This window comes from Aspergillus steynii (assembly GCF_002849105.1).
Source record: "Aspergillus steynii IBT 23096 chromosome Unknown P170scaffold_3, whole genome shotgun sequence".
Lineage (NCBI taxonomy): Eukaryota > Fungi > Ascomycota > Eurotiomycetes > Eurotiales > Aspergillaceae > Aspergillus > Aspergillus steynii.
In genome coordinates, this window is record NW_020194400.1 from 2,347,400 (window position 1) to 2,366,746 (window position 19,347).

General features: G+C 55.4%; 8 protein-coding genes across 8 annotated transcripts; 3 read left to right on the top strand and 5 right to left on the bottom strand.

Moving 5' to 3' along the window:
• Window positions 1-227: 227 nt before the first annotated feature.
• Window positions 228-1,628, top strand: P170DRAFT_405888 (NAD(P)/FAD-dependent oxidoreductase; the record flags this gene model as incomplete). The annotated part of the gene is made up of 2 exons (XM_024846600.1): window positions 228-428; window positions 502-1,628. The coding sequence occupies 2 exons, from the start codon at window positions 228-230 to the stop codon at window positions 1,570-1,572; spliced, it is 1,272 nt and encodes a 423-aa protein (XP_024705914.1). The 3' UTR covers window positions 1,573-1,628.
• Window positions 1,629-1,749: 121 nt separating this feature from the next.
• Window positions 1,750-4,089, bottom strand: P170DRAFT_474172 (Zn(II)2Cys6 transcription factor; the record flags this gene model as incomplete). Its single annotated transcript, XM_024853108.1, has 9 exons — window positions 1,750-2,123; window positions 2,182-2,362; window positions 2,407-2,585; window positions 2,636-2,906; window positions 2,954-3,492; window positions 3,542-3,643; window positions 3,696-3,793; window positions 3,846-3,968; window positions 4,022-4,089. 9 exons carry the CDS (start codon window positions 4,087-4,089, stop codon window positions 1,750-1,752), a joined length of 1,935 nt encoding a protein of 644 aa, XP_024705915.1.
• An 872-nt stretch (window positions 4,090-4,961) lies between these two features.
• P170DRAFT_435801 (uncharacterized protein) lies at window positions 4,962-5,811 on the bottom strand. The gene has a single exon (XM_024849025.1). It carries the CDS (start codon window positions 5,662-5,664, stop codon window positions 5,095-5,097), a length of 570 nt encoding a protein of 189 aa, XP_024705916.1. The 5' UTR covers window positions 5,665-5,811; the 3' UTR covers window positions 4,962-5,094.
• A 494-nt stretch (window positions 5,812-6,305) lies between these two features.
• P170DRAFT_455089 (cystathionine beta-l) lies at window positions 6,306-9,625 on the top strand. Its single transcript, XM_024851500.1, has 5 exons — window positions 6,306-6,667; window positions 6,776-7,819; window positions 7,881-7,894; window positions 8,257-8,409; window positions 8,463-9,625. Exons 1-5 carry the CDS (start codon window positions 6,479-6,481, stop codon window positions 9,247-9,249), a joined length of 2,187 nt encoding a protein of 728 aa, XP_024705917.1. The 5' UTR covers window positions 6,306-6,478; the 3' UTR covers window positions 9,250-9,625.
• A 62-nt stretch (window positions 9,626-9,687) lies between these two features.
• On the bottom strand, window positions 9,688-11,847 carry P170DRAFT_354402 (ferric reductase family protein; the record flags this gene model as incomplete). The annotated part of the gene is made up of 6 exons (XM_024844030.1): window positions 9,688-10,699; window positions 10,752-10,850; window positions 10,914-11,165; window positions 11,217-11,337; window positions 11,396-11,646; window positions 11,708-11,847. The coding sequence occupies 6 exons, from the start codon at window positions 11,845-11,847 to the stop codon at window positions 9,688-9,690; spliced, it is 1,875 nt and encodes a 624-aa protein (XP_024705918.1).
• Window positions 11,848-12,203: 356 nt separating this feature from the next.
• P170DRAFT_355522 (putative cysteine synthase B) lies at window positions 12,204-13,875 on the bottom strand (the record flags this gene model as incomplete). The annotated part of the gene is made up of 3 exons (XM_024844093.1): window positions 12,204-12,743; window positions 12,797-13,626; window positions 13,683-13,875. 3 exons carry the CDS (start codon window positions 13,873-13,875, stop codon window positions 12,204-12,206), a joined length of 1,563 nt encoding a protein of 520 aa, XP_024705919.1.
• A 614-nt stretch (window positions 13,876-14,489) lies between these two features.
• Window positions 14,490-16,693, top strand: P170DRAFT_405904 (putative MFS drug transporter; the record flags this gene model as incomplete). The annotated part of the gene is given in 7 exon segments (XM_024846601.1): window positions 14,490-14,829; window positions 14,875-15,008; window positions 15,056-15,849; window positions 15,907-16,096; window positions 16,116-16,214; window positions 16,250-16,318; window positions 16,369-16,693. 7 exon segments carry the CDS (start codon window positions 14,683-14,685, stop codon window positions 16,691-16,693), a joined length of 1,758 nt encoding a protein of 585 aa, XP_024705920.1. The 5' UTR covers window positions 14,490-14,682.
• Window position 16,694: 1 nt separating this feature from the next.
• Window positions 16,695-19,231, bottom strand: P170DRAFT_435805 (E3 ubiquitin-protein ligase). Its single transcript, XM_024849026.1, has one exon. The coding sequence runs from the start codon at window positions 19,172-19,174 to the stop codon at window positions 16,979-16,981; it is 2,196 nt and encodes a 731-aa protein (XP_024705921.1). The 5' UTR covers window positions 19,175-19,231; the 3' UTR covers window positions 16,695-16,978.
• Between the last annotated feature and the right edge of the window lie 116 nt (window positions 19,232-19,347).

Here is a 19,347-nt window from a genome sequence, read left to right on the forward strand (position 1 = left end):
CATGTCATGTTATGCCACGTCCTTATCTCGAGCTATCTCCAGCTAGAGCTAAGCTACCCGTAAGCTAAGCTGTAGAGTCGGGAGGCCTGCCGGTGCGGAGGACCATCCGATCCCCAGGTTCCACTAAACAGTAAGGCGGGTTGAGTAGAGCTGTCGGAGAGAAGTATAAGTAAAGAGATGTCCTCCTAAGCGATAGACAGTAAATCACCTTTCCACAGCAATTCATCATGTCTCCCCCCATCGTCATCGTCGGCGCCGGCGCTTTCGGCCTCTCCACGGCGCTGCATCTCTCGCAGAATGTCAAGCCCGACGAGATCCTCGTGCTGGAGCAGGACACGCAGATGCCTCCGCGCTCGTCGGCTGCCAATGACCTGAACAAGATCGTGCGTGCGGAGTACGAGGATCCGTTCTATACCGATCTGACCTTGGTATGTCTTTCCCCCCTCCCTCTCCACTGTCAGCAGAACCGTCTTAGAGCAGCTACTTACCTGACTGCTACAGAAAGCAATCAACGCCTGGTCCTCCGGTCCCTTCGCCGGGCACTTCCACCAGACCGGCTTCCTGCACTGCGTGTCCTCCGAGGCCCCGGCGCCCGCCATCGCCACGCTGAACCGCTTCCACGCCTCCGCCAACTCGCACGCCGACATCCAGCCTCACGTCGTGCCCCTAGACAAATCCTCCCTCGTGAAACCGCACCAGATGGGCCCCTACCCGGGGTCCATGCCCGGCTGGCACGGCTACCTCAACAAACTCGACGGCTGGGCGCACTCCGCCAAAGCCCTCGTCGCGGTATACGAAGCCGCACGCCAGGCCGGCGTCCAATTCCGCCTGAACACGCGCGTCGCCGAACTCATCTACACCCCGGCCGCAGCCGGACAGAAGAAATGCACCGGCGTGCGACTCGCCTCGGGCGCTATCCTGCCCGCCCGCCAGGTCATCGTCACCGCCGGCGCCGGCGTCTCACCGCTCCTCCCGGCCCTGAACCGCCAAATCACCGCAAAGGCGTGGTCGGTGGCACACATCCAACTGACGGCGGATGAGGCGGCGTCGTTGCGCGGGATCCCCGTCACCTACGCGCGCGACCTGGGCTTCTTCTTCGAGCCGGACACGGACAACCACCTTTTGAAGCTGTGTCCGATGGGCGGGGGGATCGTGAACACGGACTTGCGCACGGGATTCTCCACCCCAGACTTCATGCCGTATCTGCCGCGCGAGGACCAGGCGAAGATGCGGGCGTTGCTGCGCCAGACCCTCCCCTGGTGCGCGGACCGGCCGTTCGTGCGTCCCTCGCTGTGCTGGTTCGCGGACACCGAGGACTCTGATTTCATTGTCGATTATGTCCCTGGGTCGGGGGAGAGTGTGGTCATTGTGTCCGGGGACTCGGGGCATGGGTTTAAGATGTTTCCGTTGGTCGGGGGGTGGGTGGTTGATCTGCTGGGGGGAAAGAAGGTGGAAAGATGGGCGTGGAAGGAGAACGACGGGAAGGACTGGAAGGGCGAGAGTAGTTGGCGGTTGGGCAGTTCGATGGAGTTGAGGGATTTGAAGGGGCAGGAGAGTAAGGCGAAGTTGTAGGTTTGTTTGTTTTATCTGTTTTATTTACTATGTGTTATGTGTTAGAGTTGGTTGGTTGGATGATTGATTGATGATGAATACATGCAATTTCCCTCTATGCTCTACTATACTATCATATACTATACTCTAGACCCGATCATGACATACCACGTAACTGACATAACTCATCAATTCCCTCTACCAGATACTATTCTCCGTCACCGCATGCGCGATCCAATCCACATCCCCCGTGTCGATCGACTCTGCCACCGCCAGGATCTCCGCCGTCGTTAATCCCTCCGGCATGCCACACTCGATCTGCGGCGACGGCATGCCCCCCTGGCTGATCGTCTTGTCGTCCAGCTGCCCCAGCATCCCGCGCAGCTGCTCCAGCTCGCTGCGGTTGTACGCTGCGATGCGGTTGCCGCGCGTCACCATCTCGTCCAGGATCGGCGTCCCGCGCTCCACCCAGCTGGGCCCGGGGTCCAGAAGACCGGCCGTGGCAGGGCCGGCGGCCAGCAGGATGACGCTGGAGACGAAGGTGGATTCGAGGTCGAAGGGGAGGAAACTGTCTGTGTTCTTGTCAGTTCATATCCTTTCTTTCATTCGGACAGAACGGAGGGAGGGTACCGAGGAGGTTCTGTTCATGTAGACTGGCCAGGATATTCAGCATCTGCTGCGCCGAGTCCAGACACACTTGCAGCAGTCGGCGCACCGTCGGCGACGATTGCAGCGCCATGCACCGGTCGGGGGATTGGAGGCGGATTTTGAGAGAACAGAAAAGCAACGGCCGCGTCGCCAGGACGATGCACTAAGCTGTTAGATCATGTCGGACCATCACGGTCGATTTCATACCTGATGATAGAGCAAATGGAGATGGGCCGACAGCCGAGACACGCCACTGATGGACGCCTCCTCCAGACGGAGATCGTGCGACTGCCGCAGTTCGTTCGCCAGATCCGCCGTGCTGGCCAGCGCCGCTTTGGTGCGCACCAGGAATTTCCGATTCAATCGACCGTCGGGGCCGTATACCGCTGGTAACGTTAGATATGCAACTTCTGTCCATACAGGCCAGCGCACTTACTGCGGTTGATCTCCGCGATGATCTGACACATCTTGATCTGCATGCTCAGCGCCGCCGCCCGCTGCGGCGACCCCGGGTACGACGGCATCAGATCGTACACCTGGTCGTCTTGGATCGACTGCGGCAGCCCCATCAGCGACGTCATCTGGCGGTCCAGCACGTATATTGTCCACCAGATGCGTCGACATCGCTGCACGCAGGCGTATCCGAGGTCTTCCGGCATATTCGTGTGCATGCCCTGCGCCAGGGCGATTCGAAGGGCTTGTCCGATCTGATTCCGTTAGCCACTGATGGTGATTTCCAACCTCGTCTACATACAAAATCATAGGCCGAATTCCGGTAGTCCATCGAGTGCAGATACAGTGCGATGCAGCAGAGAATCTCCGTGGCGATGATGGGATCGCGAGACAGCCGCGTCGTATCGGGCAGCAGCTGCAGCGCCTTGATGAAGAACTCATACCCCGGCGGTCGACCGTCCTGGGCCTTTTGCACGACAAAGGCCTTTCCAAAGGCCAGGATGAGGAGGTAGTGGATGTACCAGAGCCCCGACGTGGCCATCTGCTGGTGTGGGTCCTCGTGAAAGGCATACAGCCCGCCCATGAAGCTCTCCTCGTCGAACAGGTGGAACAGCTGGCCGGCGTGGAACTTGACAGCCGTGATGAGGTACAGCGAGAAGTCCAGGGTGGGCGCCATCGGCAGCTCGGGCATGCTCAGTCGCATCCCATCCCACCCCAGGTCATACGTGGCCGCATCGAAGCGCAGACTCCCCGTGGGCAGCGGGGACTGGTAGAGGTGCTCGTGGGTCATGCTGAGGATCTTGCGGGCAAAGGACCAGTTCGACGAGGTTCCTAGGTAGACTGGACGGTGAGTTACGCTCGGATAGGCTTCCGGACAGTAGACACTTACAGACCCGCCCCGTGACAGAAGTCATGAATGTCGAAGGACCGGTGGATAGGGGGTTGGTCAGGTCAGTGGTTTCGATGTTTGGAGGTTCGGTCAGGATGGTTTCTACAGAGTCAGCATGTCAGTCAACCAATGGTCAATAAAGAGATGGACGTACCGTCATCCGGAATGGGGTCAGCTTCGTGGCTTTGCGGACTGAAAATCTCATCGCCGCGTTCTAACTGGGCGACGCGAGCCTGGAGGTCTTCGATGTACCTGCAGATTGACTGATCAGTCGACGAATCCAACAGACCAACGACATACGTACCCCCTGGTTACCAAGACTTTCTGCTCGCGATCATCGAAGGTGCAGGTCAACTTGCGTTTGTTGCACGTGTTGCAGGGCTGCGAACCCGAGCATTTGATCTTTTGTCGGCGGCATCTTTGGCAGCTGGATCCGGATTATCAGCGGTGAGGGGAACAAAACATGAGAACCGGACGTACGCATTGGACGAGCGTTTCTTGATCCTCCGTGACGCCTCCATGCCTCTGGAACGGTGAGTGAGAGTCATTGCAGTGACAGAGAACCCGGTAGCAGCTAGAATGACCGGATTCCGAAGCCATTGACTGGCGACAATGGAAAATGCGGGGTTGGAGATGGTCGTCTCCGCAGTGGGTCTGTTGCGCCGTGATTGGGCGATGCCTTGTGGTCTTATCTCGTGTTGCTTTGCTGTTGTCGTGGCTTTGCTATCTTGACTGTCGCCGTTTGTAACTGTGGACTGGACCAGGGGTTCTCCCTCGCATATCCCTTTCCTCTCACCGGGCTGGCCTGCAGATTAGATAGGATCCGTCCTAGATTCAATTGAGTAACTTGATGCGTGCTCCATCGTCCCAGTCAGCATCGTTGGAGCCAGTTATCAGCAGACTGGACGCCCAGGACATATCGGGTTCGCACCCGGTCTCTTGATATCCAGATCTGCAGAGTCGGCAGTCTGACCGAGAGGACGGAGGTGGCGGGAGGCGATCCAGAACGGCTTCCTTCGGCTCTCCACCGGGACGCTGGTTATTTCTGGGTTTCTATGACACAGCCATCGCGTGCAGTGCCAATGAACGGTCGACATGAAAATTCCCCCGCAACTTTTGGGGCAGTCGGTGTTGCATCTCGCCTAGCATGTTTGGCGCCATGGGGTGCGATGAAGCACCAAGCTAACCGAGATGGCGCTGGCGTGAAGCCCTTCCCGGGAAATAGATTGCCCTGCCGGTTGTTGACGTGGAAGTCGATCTTTCGTTTGCGGGGAGTCCGGGGAAGTCCAGGATCCGTGCGAGATCATGCGTGGCCCCAGCCCTAACCCTCGTCAGATGATGCCATTCGGCTGGATCTGGCATGATCTTTTACGGTCTCTCTACGTTGACTACTAAGCATATACTTATGAGGAATGATTCAGTGCATAAAAGCGATCTATTCAAATTCAATCAACCTGATCTATAACCTGAGATGAAAATTGATAAATGAAAATAACAATGAAAAAGAAACAAAAGGAAAGTCTCGACCCACCTGAGAGCTCCCTATATACAGCTCAGTCTGAAGCGGACATCCTAGATTCGTCTTCATCAACAAGAATCTGAACGTCCTCCAAATTTCTAGCATCAATGACAAATGCAGGACCTTCTCCAGCTGGCCTGACGGCATAATGCGCGACCAAAGGTCGCCCGAGGCAAAGCGCATTCAGAATGTAACCAATTTCGTTCATGGGATGCGGTCGTCCGTCTAGGTCCTCCTTCCGGCGCTCTGCCACGTAAACGCTAGTGCTGTCCGAAGGAAAGTGTTTAGAGCTATTGGTGTAGCAGTCCATCATGTCTTCCAACCTCAGTCGAAAATGAGCCAACTCGGCCTCGCCATCCCCAGTCCCATCGGGAAGACGCGCGATGTGGAGGAGAATGGCGGCCTGACCGGAGACGATGGCGACTGCAGTGCCGCCACTGAGGCTAGAAATCCCCACGGCATTGAATTCCTCCTTGGGCTCCCCGTTGGATTTCCCGTTAGATTCCTCCTTGGATTTGACGTTGAATTTCAAGATTGACACCCGATTCGGGGCCACTTCTTTCATCTTCATTTCTTTCATCTGCATTTCACCAGCAGAAGCCATGTTGATGATAGAATACAGAAGGCTTTCGGCACAGGGAAAAATGTCAGGCTGTCAGGTTGTAGCAGATCTGGACTTTGTGGTGTATGAAGCGAGAAGGATGGCTTTGCCTTTTATACTCCACGGCAGCAAGCCATACACTGCAAACTGGTGCATTTCCCGAAATCATCCGGCAAGAATAAAGCTGGACGATGGGGTAATACGATATATTGCTCTGCTGATGGTCAACACAATCGGGTTTGGGGAGGTTGTCATGGCTCTCGAGGCTGTTAGTGGTAAGTATATTTATTTCTTAGTGCTTTCATTGGACAAGGGCTTGGCTTATCACGGGAATTTCCGCATGTTGATAGACAATGGTGAGTTCAAAGAAGAGGGAATTCCTTGTGTTATCCACAACCAAGATGAGACTCTAGTAGGAGCCTCTTGGTGGCAGAGCAGTGTGTGTTTGCTGTTTGTTGATGGACGAATAGAGCATGATATGCCTCAGGCAAATGTCTGCCTCAGGTGTGTAGGTCTTACCCGAAGCAGCACTAGCGGATGACGACATCGCCCCCTGGGCCTCTCCGCCAATCAGATCGCGGCCGGTGGAACCCGAGCCTGAGGCGCAACGGAGTCACTTGATTTGATTCTGGGGAAGAGCAGGAATTGTTCTTCATTCTTCATTCTTCGTTCTCTCGCATCATTCTTCATCGTCTCCTTGATTGACTTTAGGCTGGCCATTGTCCCTTGTCCTGTCTGCATTGGTGTTGCCATCCCTCCCCTCAAACCGCTGCCTCTTCTCTCGCCTCTGACTCACTGCCATCCCGTCCCCGCAGCGATGTCGGCCTCAGGATCCGGTGCGCCTCTGAAGAAGGCTTTTCCCTCGGTCGACCTCGAGGGCCACAATCTTCCTCCCTCGCCGGCTCCCTCCAGCCCGCATGGTGGCCGACGCTATAACATTGCCACAGAGCTGGTCTACACAGACAGCAATGACCAATACAACGCCAGCAGCGTTCCTATCTACCAGGTATGTGCCGCCGTCAAGCTATACAACGGTTCGCCGGGATATTTGTTTCCTCTCCATCTCGGTCGGCCAATGGGTTGAATTCGGTATGTTGATGATCGTCATGATTAGAGCGCCACCTTTAAGCAGACGTCCGGCGACGGCGGCGGTGAATATGACTACACTCGCTCCGGAAATCCCACGAGAACGCATCTCGAACGACACCTAGCCAAGGTCATGTCGGCACAGCGGGCTCTGGTCGTCTCCTCCGGTATGGCTGCCTTGGATGTGATCACGCGACTCCTGCGTCCCGGCGACGAGGTGGTGACCGGCGACGATCTCTACGGCGGCACGAACCGTCTCCTCAAGTACCTGGCCACGAACGGGGGCATCATTGTGCACCACATCGACACCACCCAGCCGGAGAAGGTGCGCGAGGTCTTGAGCGAGAAGACCACCATGGTCCTGCTGGAGACGCCGACCAACCCGCTCATCAAGGTGGTCGATATCCCGCAGATTGCCGCCGCCGCCCACGAGGCCAACCCCAACTGCCTGGTCGCAGTGGACAACACCATGATGTCGCCCCTCCTTCTCAACCCGCTGGAGCTGGGTGCGGACATCGTGTACGAGAGTGGCACCAAATACCTGTCGGGTCACCACGACCTGATGGCGGGTGTGATCGCCGTGAACGATCAGAAGTTGGGCGAGCGACTGTACTTCCCCATCAACGCGTCCGGCTGCGGACTGTCGCCGTTCGACTCGTGGCTGCTGATGCGCGGCGTGAAGACCCTCAAGGTGCGCATGGACCAGCAGCAATCCAACGCGCAGCGCATTGCCGAGTTCCTCGAGGCGCACGGCTTCAAGGTGCGGTACCCGGGCCTGCGGTCGCACCCGCAGTATGACCTGCACCACTCGATGGCGCGGGGATCCGGCGCGGTTCTCTCGTTCGAGACGGGCGACGTGGGCGTCAGCGAGCGCATCGTCGAGAGTGCCAAACTCTGGGCGATCAGTGTCAGTTTCGGGTGTGTGAACAGCTTGATCAGTATGCCCTGCCGCATGAGTCATGCCAGCATCGACGCGAAGACGCGGGCGGAGCGCGCGATGCCGGAGGATCTCATTCGACTCTGCGTGGGCATTGAGGATGTGGATGACCTGATTGACGATCTGCAACGAGCGGTAAGTCTTAAGAGTATCTTTGAATTGTGAATTAGGCTAACGAGTTGACAGCTGGTGCAAGCCGGGGCCGTCAACGTGACGCTGAATGATTTCCAGGCGAACACGAGCGCCTGAAGGTGTATAGATGACTGGGAAATTGGCGTTGGGCGAATGAACAAAAGACATGATATACTCTCGTAAATACTATTCTGGTTCTGAACTCTTAAACATTAAATCTGTATATCTTAAACCCTTAAAACAGATAAATGTTTAGAGGGATATTCGTACAGCCGCAGCCAATCAGCGGCGGCTGATTGATCCGGCATCGGAGCAACTCCGGCTTATTCTCGTCCGCCTTTTGTGATCTCATCTTCTTCATCGCAGTCATTCTTTGTTCTTTGTTCTCTCTTCTGTTTCTTTAGATTGTTGGTCGTTTGTTTGTTCTCTTGCACATAAAGCATGCCGCAAAATGCCCTCTCCGATACCCCCGTTGTCCCAGCCCTCGCCTCCAGCTGGAACACTCGGCAGTTGGGAACGCGCTTCGGCGTCGACATCGCCAGCGCCGCCACGGCTGGCGCTTTGACGTGTCCAGCCATCACCGTCATCGACCGGTATCCTGACCTTGAGAACCTGTCATTGAAATCAACTAATCGCTCTCTTCTAGTGCCATCATCGAGAAAGCTGCCAAAGGCCTCCCCATCCGTCAGACCATCACCTCATGCTTCCGATCCATGGTCTCCCATCCGGGGGGCTTCTTCCTCAGCACGCCTTTCCTGCTCATCTACACCCTCTACACCTCGACCTACCTGACCGCCAATGCCATTGACACCGTCACCTCCACCCTGCGCAACGAGTCCTTCTCCACCGTGTTCCCGGGCACCGCCAAGTTCATCACCACCACGACCGTCAACATGGGCATCTGCGTGTACAAAGACGCGCGATTCGCTCGCATCTTTGGCGCCAATCCTCCTCCATCCTCCCCCTCCTCTGGCCAATCCTCATCACAACCACGCATCCCACACCCCCAACAATCGCCCGCATCCTGCCACCCACCCGCCAACAGCGCCACAAAGGTCCCGCGGACATCCTTCGCGCTGTTCTGCCTCCGCGACAGCATCACGATCTTCGCGTCCTTCAACGTGCCGGCGCTCGTGAGCCCCTGGATCCCCGACGTCGTGGCGTCCTCGGCGCGCGCCAAAGCCACCATGGCGCAGTTCGCCTGTCCCGCGCTGATGCAGTTCGCCAGCACCCCCATGCACCTGCTCGGTCTGGACCTGTACAATCGGCAGGACGCGCGGCTGGGCTGGCGCGAGCGCGCGCTGCGCATCCGCCGCGACTACGTGCCGAGCTGCTTTGCGCGCATGGGCAAGATCGTGCCGGCGTATGGTGTCGGCGGGGTGGCGAATGTGCGGCTGCGGGAGTGGGGGATGAAGCTGTTGGAGGGGAAATGATTTCTACATTCTCCCAGGATGGGTTGGTTAGGTTGGGTTGGGGAAGCAATGGTAGGTGGTAGGTGGTCGGTGAGTTGGTGATGACACTCTCTACTCTATTTTTCCATTTCGTTTCATATATTTTGGCCTAGGGACTGGATTTCGGAATGGCGTTTGGACATGACTTGACATGGTTTGGAGTTGGTGGGTGCATATATTCCGTTCTTCATTTGGTCTTTTCTTCATCCCCCATTCGGTTCAGTGCTTTATATAGTACAGTCTCACTTAGAGTGCAGGTAATTAGTCGGGAGATGGATCGCATAGAATCTAGACGAGATCTCATAGATCAATCATATCATATCATACTTACGAAGCGTCAATCGAATGAAAACATCACACATTCAGAGTATCTCTTACCCATATACATACAACACCCTATGATTAACGACTAAAGTGGAGTCACCACGAAAACGTCTCCGTATGCAAAGAAACCTCCCCTTCCCTCCCTCTCTGCGCGTCCGCCGCCGCATTCCGCACGTCGAACAGCATCGACGCCGGTCCGCACGCATACATCGCCAGCTTCTTTCCCTCCGCGGCTCTCGCTGCCTCTGCAATCCGCGACGGCAGGTCCGGTCGTCCGGCATAGAACCCGGTCTGGGTCTTTCCTTCGACGTTGTTGGTGTTGGTGTCGCTGTCATGCGGGAGGAGCTCGATGCCCGGTTCCAGTTCTTTATCGTGCGCGACAGACCTTCCCTCTCCATCAGCATCATTCTGCGCTTGGCTCTGTTGCCCCGAATATCCCGACGAAGAGGAAGTATCATGAATATCCACTCTTACACGACCCCGACCCCGACCCCCCTGCCCCAGACCAGACCTCGACATCAAAGCATCGCTTTCGTCACGAAACCACCGCGCCATCAGCGCTGAACGACACGCAAACACCACCTGAATATCCATCCCGGATGACTCCAAAACCCTCAATGCCTCGGCAAATACCCCCAACGCGAACCCGCCGCCCGAACCCCCCGCCACGATGACCACGCTATCGACCGTCGGCGGCTGCATCTCCTCGACCCCGCCGTACGGACCTTCCAGGGTGACGGTGCAGCGCAGGAAGCCGCCGGGGGCGTGTTGAGCCAGGGTGTCCAGGCGCGCGGTGACGCCGGCGTGCGGCCGGATGAAGAAGACGAGCTGGGAGGGTTTGGCGAGGGCGTCGGGGTCGTGGGCTAGCGAGGCGACGGTGAAGGGGTGCGCGGTTAGGGTGTGTAGGCCGAGTTTGGGGTGTAGGAAGCGCAGGAAGAGGTGCTGGGCTGGGCGCCAGGTGGTGGTGACGGTGGGGATGGTGATGCGCAGGAGACCGCAGGGGAGACGGTCGATGGTGGCGATATGGCGGCCGTGGATGAGATAGGTGCGGATTTGGGCGGCGAGGAGGGAGAAGAGGTAGATGGCACCGGTGGCGATGAAGTAGTCCCTGTTGGTCTGGTTAGATGGGCCTGGTAGGGAGGGTAGGGTAGGGGACCGACCATGAGGAGAGACGGAAGTCGCAGTGGAGGAAGAAGAAGAGGATGAAGATGAGAGCGGCGAGGAGGTGAGTGGCTTTGAAGAACTCGTAGTAGCGGTTTCTATCCTGATCAGCCACATGTCCTGTGGGCTTGTATACGAATCGATAGAAGGAGGGATCATACCGAATCGAAGGCAACGACATGAGCGTCAAATACGTCTGGAAGATCAACGCCACCACCCCCGTCCAGTAGGCAATGCTCGTGTTATACTGCTTCACCATGTCTCCCTTCCAGATATGGAAGATGATAAAGGGGAATGTGTGGATGAGAGCCAGCACGAACATGGCGTAGCTGGTCCAGTGATGGAAGACCTGGAGTCTCTCATGCGACACGCCTGTCAACGCCGAGATGAGATTCGCTTTCGTACTCAGAGCCCTGGACACATCCATTAGCATGCACCTCAACTTCTCTTCCGGATCAACGCACAAGACAAACGGCAACAAGGCCAGTGCCATCCACCCCGTCCTCGTCGCAATCGGAGGGCTACTGCCGTACGAAAGCTCTCGCGTATTAGGCCAGTAGTAAGGCTTCGGGCCCAGCGTCATCGCTGCTTCAGTCAGTATGCAACCTCGCAGAGACAGACAGACCCTAACGGATAGACAGACCGAAGAAAAAGACGAATCCGGCACATCCCAGCAGGATGACGCCCAGCGAGGGCGACCAGTACCGCAGAACCGGGACTCGAAAAGACTTGTACGAGAGATAGCGACCCGCTGCAGAGACCTTCCGCCACGGTGTGCTTCCTTTGAGGGAACTCGGCGCGTAGAGAGAGAAGAAATGCAGGATGGTGAAGAGGCCGACCGTGGCGATCAGGAAGTAAACGGTGTTGAGGGCGTAGACGTGATCTGCTTCGTACCTGTCGTCCTCATGTCTGCGTTAGTTTTACTGTCTCTATCAGGACTCCAGGGATACATTACCAGTATCGCCAATGTCCTGCTCGATATGCACACTGGTCTGGGGTCAATTCGCACTCGTCCGCCCGCGACGAGTGTAACCAGACCGGTTGATCCAGCCATGGCAGGCCGGACCCCGAATCGTCCATATGGTCCATATGCATTGTCCTGCGCTTGACGGTTGGTCGCCCGTGAGATTTGGATGACAGGCCATCCAGGGCATTTGACGCGGATCATGGAGAATTAAAGACAAGATAGACAGTTGATCGAAGCGTGTCATCGTGATTGACCCTGGCGCTGATTGGCCGAGGGCTGCTCACAATTGAGCAGATTTCCGACGAGCTAAACAGAGCCAGCAGTTTAGTGTGTGTGATGAACAGAGAGATGAGCACATTTGCGTGGATTCTGCAGGGGCCAGGGGTCATAGCCCGCATGGCCATTCTAGTGTACTACAATCTCAGAGGGTAGAAACTTATAGGATGGAAACAGATGAACTCGTTATTCGTCCGTGCAACGGCTCTTAGTTGCTCTGCAGGGACACCATGGCCGACACCGGCACCGGATACGACGCCTGCTCCAATCCCTCTCCACCATCACCCCATATGCCATGATCTTGTAGCGCCTGGTGTCCTCCCCGGAGACTGTCCGCCTCGATGCCCTTGGCCCGCAGCACGCTGGTGGCCACCCGGGCCGTGTCCCCGTTGTAGCAAATCACCAACACATGATGCCCCTGCAGCGTGCTGATCACATTGGCCTGGGCGTCCGTGAACAGCGTCTCGAGTTCTCGCCATTGCTTCTCTAGCACGCTTGGGTCGGAAAATGGCTTAGGGCTGTGGGAGTCTAAACTCTGCAACGGGATGTTCACCGATCCTGGCAGATGCCAGGCGGAGAAATCGACCGCAGTCCTGAGGTCGAGGACGCAGCAGGCTGGCCGAAGGGCAATGCTGCTCAGTAGACTCTGGGTCAGCGCCTTAGGGGTCTCGTAGAAATGAGTGAAAAGAACCACCGGGCTTCGTTCCCAGCTTTCATCATATCGGTAGAGATCCACCTTGGTGAGGTGCTGGAAACAAGTCAGTATACAAAGCCATGCCATACTGCACATCTGGAACTTACCTCGTTCTGAATGGGGTGGAACTTTTCCGCTCCAAGATTATTGAAGTACTCGCCAATGTACTGATATGGCAGATCGCAGCACAGAAACACGCAATGGACAGTGCCATCGGCCCCAGCCAGCTCTGACAGTGTGCCCGCAGCCTTACGCTTTTCGATCATCTGGAATAGCCCCTTCAGGTTGAATCCCGAAGAAGGCCCACATACGATGCCCTCCCGACACAGATCCAGGGATAGCGAGAACGAGTCAAAGGAGTTCACCTCTTCGATCACGTCGACTGCCGACTTCCACGGAAACTCAACCGGTTTCATGAGAGCAAATGACCTCGGGCCAGGCACACGGTCCCCAGGAGCAGTGCAGACCCCCAGTCGTAGCACCGACGGCTTGGTATCCTTGAAATATGTCCCGAGACCCGTCATCGTGCCGGAGGTGCCCATACCCGCGCAGAGCACGGTGATTTCTGGCAGCTGCTTGTATATCTGTGGTCCAGTCCACCGGACATGGGACCGCCAGTTGTCGTCATTCTCGTACTGGTTGGGGTTGAGGATTGGTCCGGACTGCAAGGCTTGGTTCCGGGCACTCTGAATGCCACCTCGTTCGTCGAAGGGCTCGGGCTGCGAGGGGCCGCCAAAGAGGGTGATGTTGAGGCCAAAGAACTGCATGAGTCTCAGCTTGGCCTCGCTGGTCTTGTTACTGAGAAAGGCACGGGTGTCGCTGATGCCATGCATGACTCGAGCAATCATTGACATCGAGATCACTGTGGATCCCGAGCTGTACTCAATGATGGTTTTCGTTTGTCCAGGCACCACACTCGACTCGAGCATGTTCATAGCTATGGCCCGCAAGATAAGTATAGGGATTCCATCGAAGCCTCGGACATGTACATACCTGGCATGGCTTTGACATTATTGGCCGGGTGCATGGTCATCATCTTAGCGTAAATGCGTACACCATCTTGATGGTAAGGGTTCAGATGCCCCGGCAGCTCAACCAATGGCAGAGGGGGCTGTGAGTCGGGATCAAAGTATTTCTTCAGAGAGTCTGGACCAAAATACACGTTGCGCTCGTTGGAATGAGACATCGTGGCACAAATGCACTGGACGCAGGGGAGGGGATATCTGCAAGGGCTCCGGTGACAGATCAATAAAGCAACATGGAGGGGCAATGGCCCAAGTTATAGTTCTGCAGCAACCCCTCATAGTGCATATTGTTCCTTCTTGACGGGCTGCATGCAATTTTGACCCACGCGCCAGGAGGCACCTGCACCCTATTGTCAAATTCCCCTACGCAGGCAAGAAGCGTAATATCCCACCTGACAAGGGGGGACAGGGCACCTAGGTGGGATGTTGCTCAATGGAGACCGTAGCCGAGCCAAAATGGCCAATAAGGGAAGGCAAACTCAGCTTCCATGTCCTCAGGGTGTCAAGTCAGGGAGGATCTTCACTGTCTGGCCTTGTATAGCCAGCCAGCCCGGCCGGGACAAGAAAGATCTACGGCCAGTCATGCCTCGCAAGGTCCTTGGAAACACTCCAAACAAACTTTCACAACGCAGGTCCTCGTAAAATCCACAGAGCCATGTCAGCGTACTTTCTTGGCAAGCCATGTAGCACGAGTACCTTGTTGAGTGTTTTTGAGCAGATTTGCGGCCGGGATGCTGATCCCTTCCAGAACCCTAACCGGATGTATCACCACTTTAGTCAGGACCCTCTTTCTCTTGACAGATTCTTCAGGGTTGATTTGATCTTCATGAATATCCTCGCTTAGAACTGCCAAGCATGTTCCCACCGGCTGGCGGTCCTCACTGCTTCCCCATGGTCTTAAATGAAATGGCCCTCGGCATTCAGAAGCTGATCACTCGCGAGCCTCGAGAGGTCACAGAGCAAAAGCAATGGCTGGAACTGTGCTCGAGTCCAAGATGAATCCGACGAATCCGTCAGATTCTTCTGCAACTGTTGACACAGATGGCGAGTCCAAGCCTTCCGGACATGTCTTCAATGAGCAGACCAACTATGTGCCAAAAAGCACCATCATCACGGTAGGTAATCGTGGTTCCCTGCACAGCACCATACTAACATTCCAGATATTTCTGGCCTGCTCGACGGTTGACCTCATAGCACTGATGGATCAAACTACCCTCGCAGCCAGTTTGTCCATCATCGGGAATGCCTTGCATGCTAGTGACCAGACCTCGTGGATATCCGGTGGTTACTTTGTGTAAGTCACATCCTTTTGTGGAATATGTTATCTGACCCGCTTCCCAGCACGTCTACCTGCTTCCAACTCTTGTATGGCCGACTCTCCGACGTCTGGTCGCGCAAGCTGGTTCTCTTCGCTGGCCTGGGCATCTTCTTTTTCGGGTCCCTGGCCGCCTCGTTGGCTCAAACCGCGACACAACTCATCATCTTCCGAGCCTTCACTGGTGTCGGTGGTGGTGGCCTCATGACCGTTGCGCAGATGATTGTCAGCGACGTGGTTCCGCTGCGTGAGCGAGGCAAATACCAGGGAATCCTAGGTGCGGTCGTCGCCCTCGCCAACGGCATCGGTCCAGTAATTGGAGGTGCCCTGGCCTCGATCAGCGAAGATTCATGGCGCTGGATTTTCCGTCTCAACCTTCCCCTCACTGCAATCACCACACTGAGTGTGCTCTTCTTCATGCCACTGCGCAAGGTCACGGGTGACTGGAAGGTCAAGCTTAAGGCGATCGACTTCTTTGGCGTGGTTCTCGCCCTCGGTGGCACGGCCGTCCTGCTGCTGGGTTTAACCTGGGGTGGAGGTGAGTATCCATGGCAGTCGGCACATGTAATCGCCACTCTCGTGGTGGGTTTCGCCATTTGTGTTGCATTCGTCCTCTGGCAGTGGAAGGGCACGTCAGTTCCCCTGGTGCCAATGCGGATTTTCACATCGCGCATTGTCAACGGCGCGTGTCTTACCATGTTTGTGAACGGGTGGAATTTCCTCGTCCAGGTCTATTATATCCCCACCTTCTATCAACTTGTCTTCGAGTACTCCACCGTGAAGGCGGGAACGATGCTCCTTCCTATCACTCTTATGCAAAGTACCTTTACTCCCCTTTCTACCCTGTGCTATAATTCATGAAGCTGACATTCTCAAGCCGTTAGTAGTACGGTCTCCGGCCTTGTAGTCCACTGGGTAGGCCGGTATAGGGAGTGCATTCTCTTTGGTTGGATGATCTGGGCCGTAGGCCTGGGTCTCTTTTCGACTTTGGACAAATCTTCAGGACTAGGGAAGCAGATTGGATATGGTATATTGACCGGTGTTGGAGTGGGAAATACCTTGCAACCGTAAATCCCCGACCTCAAGATCCGCTGAAACATGGCTGACCGGGTCCAATAGTGCCCTCATAGCAGTACAGGCTGGAGTTGACCGTCGAGAAATGGCCGTTGTCACGTCATTCCGAAAGTATGTCTTCTCCCACTACTCTGAGATCACACAAGGCTGACTTTCGACAGCTTCATCCGAAATCTCGGCGGTACACTTGGCCTCGCTATTGCTGGAACAATCATGTAAGTGCCGGACACCCAGCCCACAGGTCTCAAACACTTACGGAATCCAGAAACAACCTCATTTCCTCCGCGGTGTCGTCTCTGGGACTGAGCGATTCCGAAAAACGATCCTTCCTGTCGAGTCCCCAGAACTACCTGTCCCAGCTCCCTGCCGATGAAGCGGATCACGCTCGCTCCTTGTTGATCCCGGCGTATCAAAAAGGATTTCGCATCATCTTCATTATCGGCGCAGCTTTGTCGACACTGGCCTTTTTCTTGGCTGTTTGGTTAATGCCGCAAGTGTCGTTAAACCGGGACGATGACGAGAAACTGAAGCAGGAGGGAAGAAAGAGGATCAAGGGAGAGGGCTCAGACGAGGAGGAAACCAGAAACTAACGGAAGCAATAAACTGATCATATTAATTCAGAGCTGAAGCCAGGTCATTATAGAAAGGAATGTCGTATCTCATCACATCGTCAATGTTGATCCCAAGTCAACCCAAAAAAGAAAGTAGAAAAACATCCAAAACCCTTTTGTTTACCCCGGCCACCAAGCAACGCCAATACTATGATAAAACATGAGCAAAAGAGCTGAGTGGGGAAATCAGAATCAAGAGTGTCCCAAAAGCTAAAAGCAGAAACAGAAACCCACACGATATTGAGAGGTTCTAACGAAGAAATCTCAAATGTCTTCGATAACAATTGTTTGCTCCACGAGCCAGTTGACAAAAGCCTGCCCTTCAGTCTTCCATCGCCCTTCGAGCCACACTTCATTCAGCCAGTAGCTGCAACCCTTGCCGTGCAGTTTTCGACCTCGGCCCTTGCCTTCTATCATTGAAAAGTCATTGTTGACGTGCAACGCACCGACGCCGGCCTCGGAGGTGCCTTGTCGCATATTCCATTCGCGCTCCGCTTTCTCACCAGCACGGCGTGCCACGGCTTCTTCGTCCACGTCTTGGTATAGTTCGCATTTTGTGCATTCCGAGCACCGAGATCCCGGGGTCAGGCGGAAATGTTCACAGAAATGTCGATATCCTTCAAGTATTTCGGATTCGTCCTCATCCGAATCTGGTTCTTCATTCTCCGCTTCAAGCATCGGCAATGCTCTTCCTACGGGGAAGATATTTTCCTGGTTGAACATCCCTCCCTCCCGACGCCGTCGAGCACGACCTCGCCGGTCTGCGGCATTCAATGGAGGGCTCAGGCCCTTACGACAAAGATAGCACATCGAATAGCCACACACGCAAGTCAGTTTGTTGCAGCCCGAAGATTTGACGAATGACAGTCCACATCGAGGGCAGGTACGCTTCACCGCAGCTGTCCGAGCAGCCTCCACGGTGGCGCGCAAGTCGAGTAATAATGGTTCGTGGCAAACATGCGGATCACGCCAGGGCTTCTGGCAGTCGATGCAGCTGATCCGTCGACAGGCCGGGTTTGAGCAGTTGAACGTCTTGCGGCGAGCTTTCAAGCACAAGCTGAGCACAGCATTGCGTAGGATCATGGGAACAAGGGCAGGGTCGATCAAGAACAGGACCAGCACTGGTATCAGGAGCAGTGGTATCAAATCGAGTAATATTAGAATCAAAATGATCGTATCGCCGACATTCTGACGGCGAAAGTGCCATTTAATTCCTTCGGGGGGGCAATGGTAGGCGGAGTCAACTTCAGCGTACGAGCAACAGGGGCAGCGGATTAATTTCAACTGGGACTTGAGAAGAGCCTCCGAGGCAAGCCGACCTTCGAATTTGAGGTAGGTCTCGGATCCCGCCTTATCTAGGAAGACGGCTCGCTTGACAATCTCCGAATTCAGGTTCCCATGGCAAGCCTCATGGCCAAATGGTGCGATGCATTTCAGGGTCGCCCTTCCAACATCCACGGATTTACTCCAGCCCTGACCAAATACAGCTTCCTGCACCGTACGCTGGATGCAGCCATAGCAGATAACATGCGAATTGTCCGAACAGGTCGAAATGCGCTCGAAAGTAACCTCCATCAAACAGCATTCGCATTCGTAAATCGCATTCGCGGCCGTAGCTTCGAGTTCATTCAGTTTCTCCGCCAGGGAAAGATCTCTAGCTTCCCGTTCCTCGCGTCTTGTTCGGAGCATGGGTGCTACCAATGCTTCATGTAATTCTCGATTCAGCTCCCCGCACCCGGTGTCTTTAAGAATAGGGCCCAGTTCACCGTCGGGCTGGCGCTTCCAGAGAACGAGAGGATGATCTTGCTTGTCTTTCTTGTTTTTGAACGGAAACATGCTGTTGAAAGTCGCTCGCCAGGTCTTGCTCGCCAGGTCACGTAGAGTCGGTCGCGCTCGAATGTAGCAGAAGTTCACTTCGGCCAGCACCGCGTCCACGGCGCTCTTGCTGAGGCTGCTGAATTCCTTGGACAGGGCGGATTTCACAGATGCTTTGTATTCGTCTGTTCGGAACAGCTCGTTACGAGGAACTCCTCCCTCCTCGCCGCCCGCGTCCAGGGGGGAAGGAACGACGGCATCATCCCCGCTCCCCGCAGACGCCGTCGGCACATTCCATCGCCCTGCTACCCATTCCTCTTTATGACGCAGCAGTTGTTCCACACACACCTGCAGCCGACTGAGCCCGTCGAACCGCACCAGAAGTTCCCGAAACACTTCGATCTTCACGTCGGGGAATATTCGAGCCAACGTTTCCAGCGCATCGTTGAGCTCTTTTTGGTCTTGCGTCTTGTCGGGGGCGGGGGAAGCTGTGGCCGCGGTGGCAGAGCGAGATCGTAAGGTTATTCCGAACGGATTATTGCGCAAGGCTTCGGTGATGGTGGCGGATTGATGGTTGTCGCCCGCAGGAAGCGGGGGGGAGGTGGTCGAGGATCTAAAGCTAGGGACAGGTAGTGAGAGCACCATCGTTGCGTCGAGGGAAAGACGTTGCTACATGATCGGTCTGCAGAAGAAAAAAAAAAAGAAGAAGAAAATGGACAGGGAGCACTCTGAGAGGGCAGAAAGATTTGAGGAGAAAAGTGACGATGAGGATGAGGATGAAGGGAGAGAAAGCGAGATGGAATGCCGGAGGGTTCCAG

Bases quoted from the DNA above. Each gene is read 5' to 3' on its own strand.
- P170DRAFT_435801 (XM_024849025.1), bottom strand. From the start codon at position 5,664: ATGGCTTCTGCTGGTGAAATGCAGATGAAAGAAATGAAGATGAAAGAA.
- P170DRAFT_455089 (XM_024851500.1), top strand. From the start codon at position 6,479: ATGTCGGCCTCAGGATCCGGTGCGCCTCTGAAGAAGGCTTTTCCCTCG. The intron at 6,668-6,775 runs GTATGTGCCGCC...CGTCATGATTAG, and splicing joins GCAGCGTTCCTATCTACCAG to AGCGCCACCTTTAAGCAGAC. The intron at 8,410-8,462 runs GTATCCTGACCT...GCTCTCTTCTAG, and splicing joins GCCATCACCGTCATCGACCG to TGCCATCATCGAGAAAGCTG.
- P170DRAFT_435805 (XM_024849026.1), bottom strand. From the start codon at position 19,174: ATGGTGCTCTCACTACCTGTCCCTAGCTTTAGATCCTCGACCACCTCC.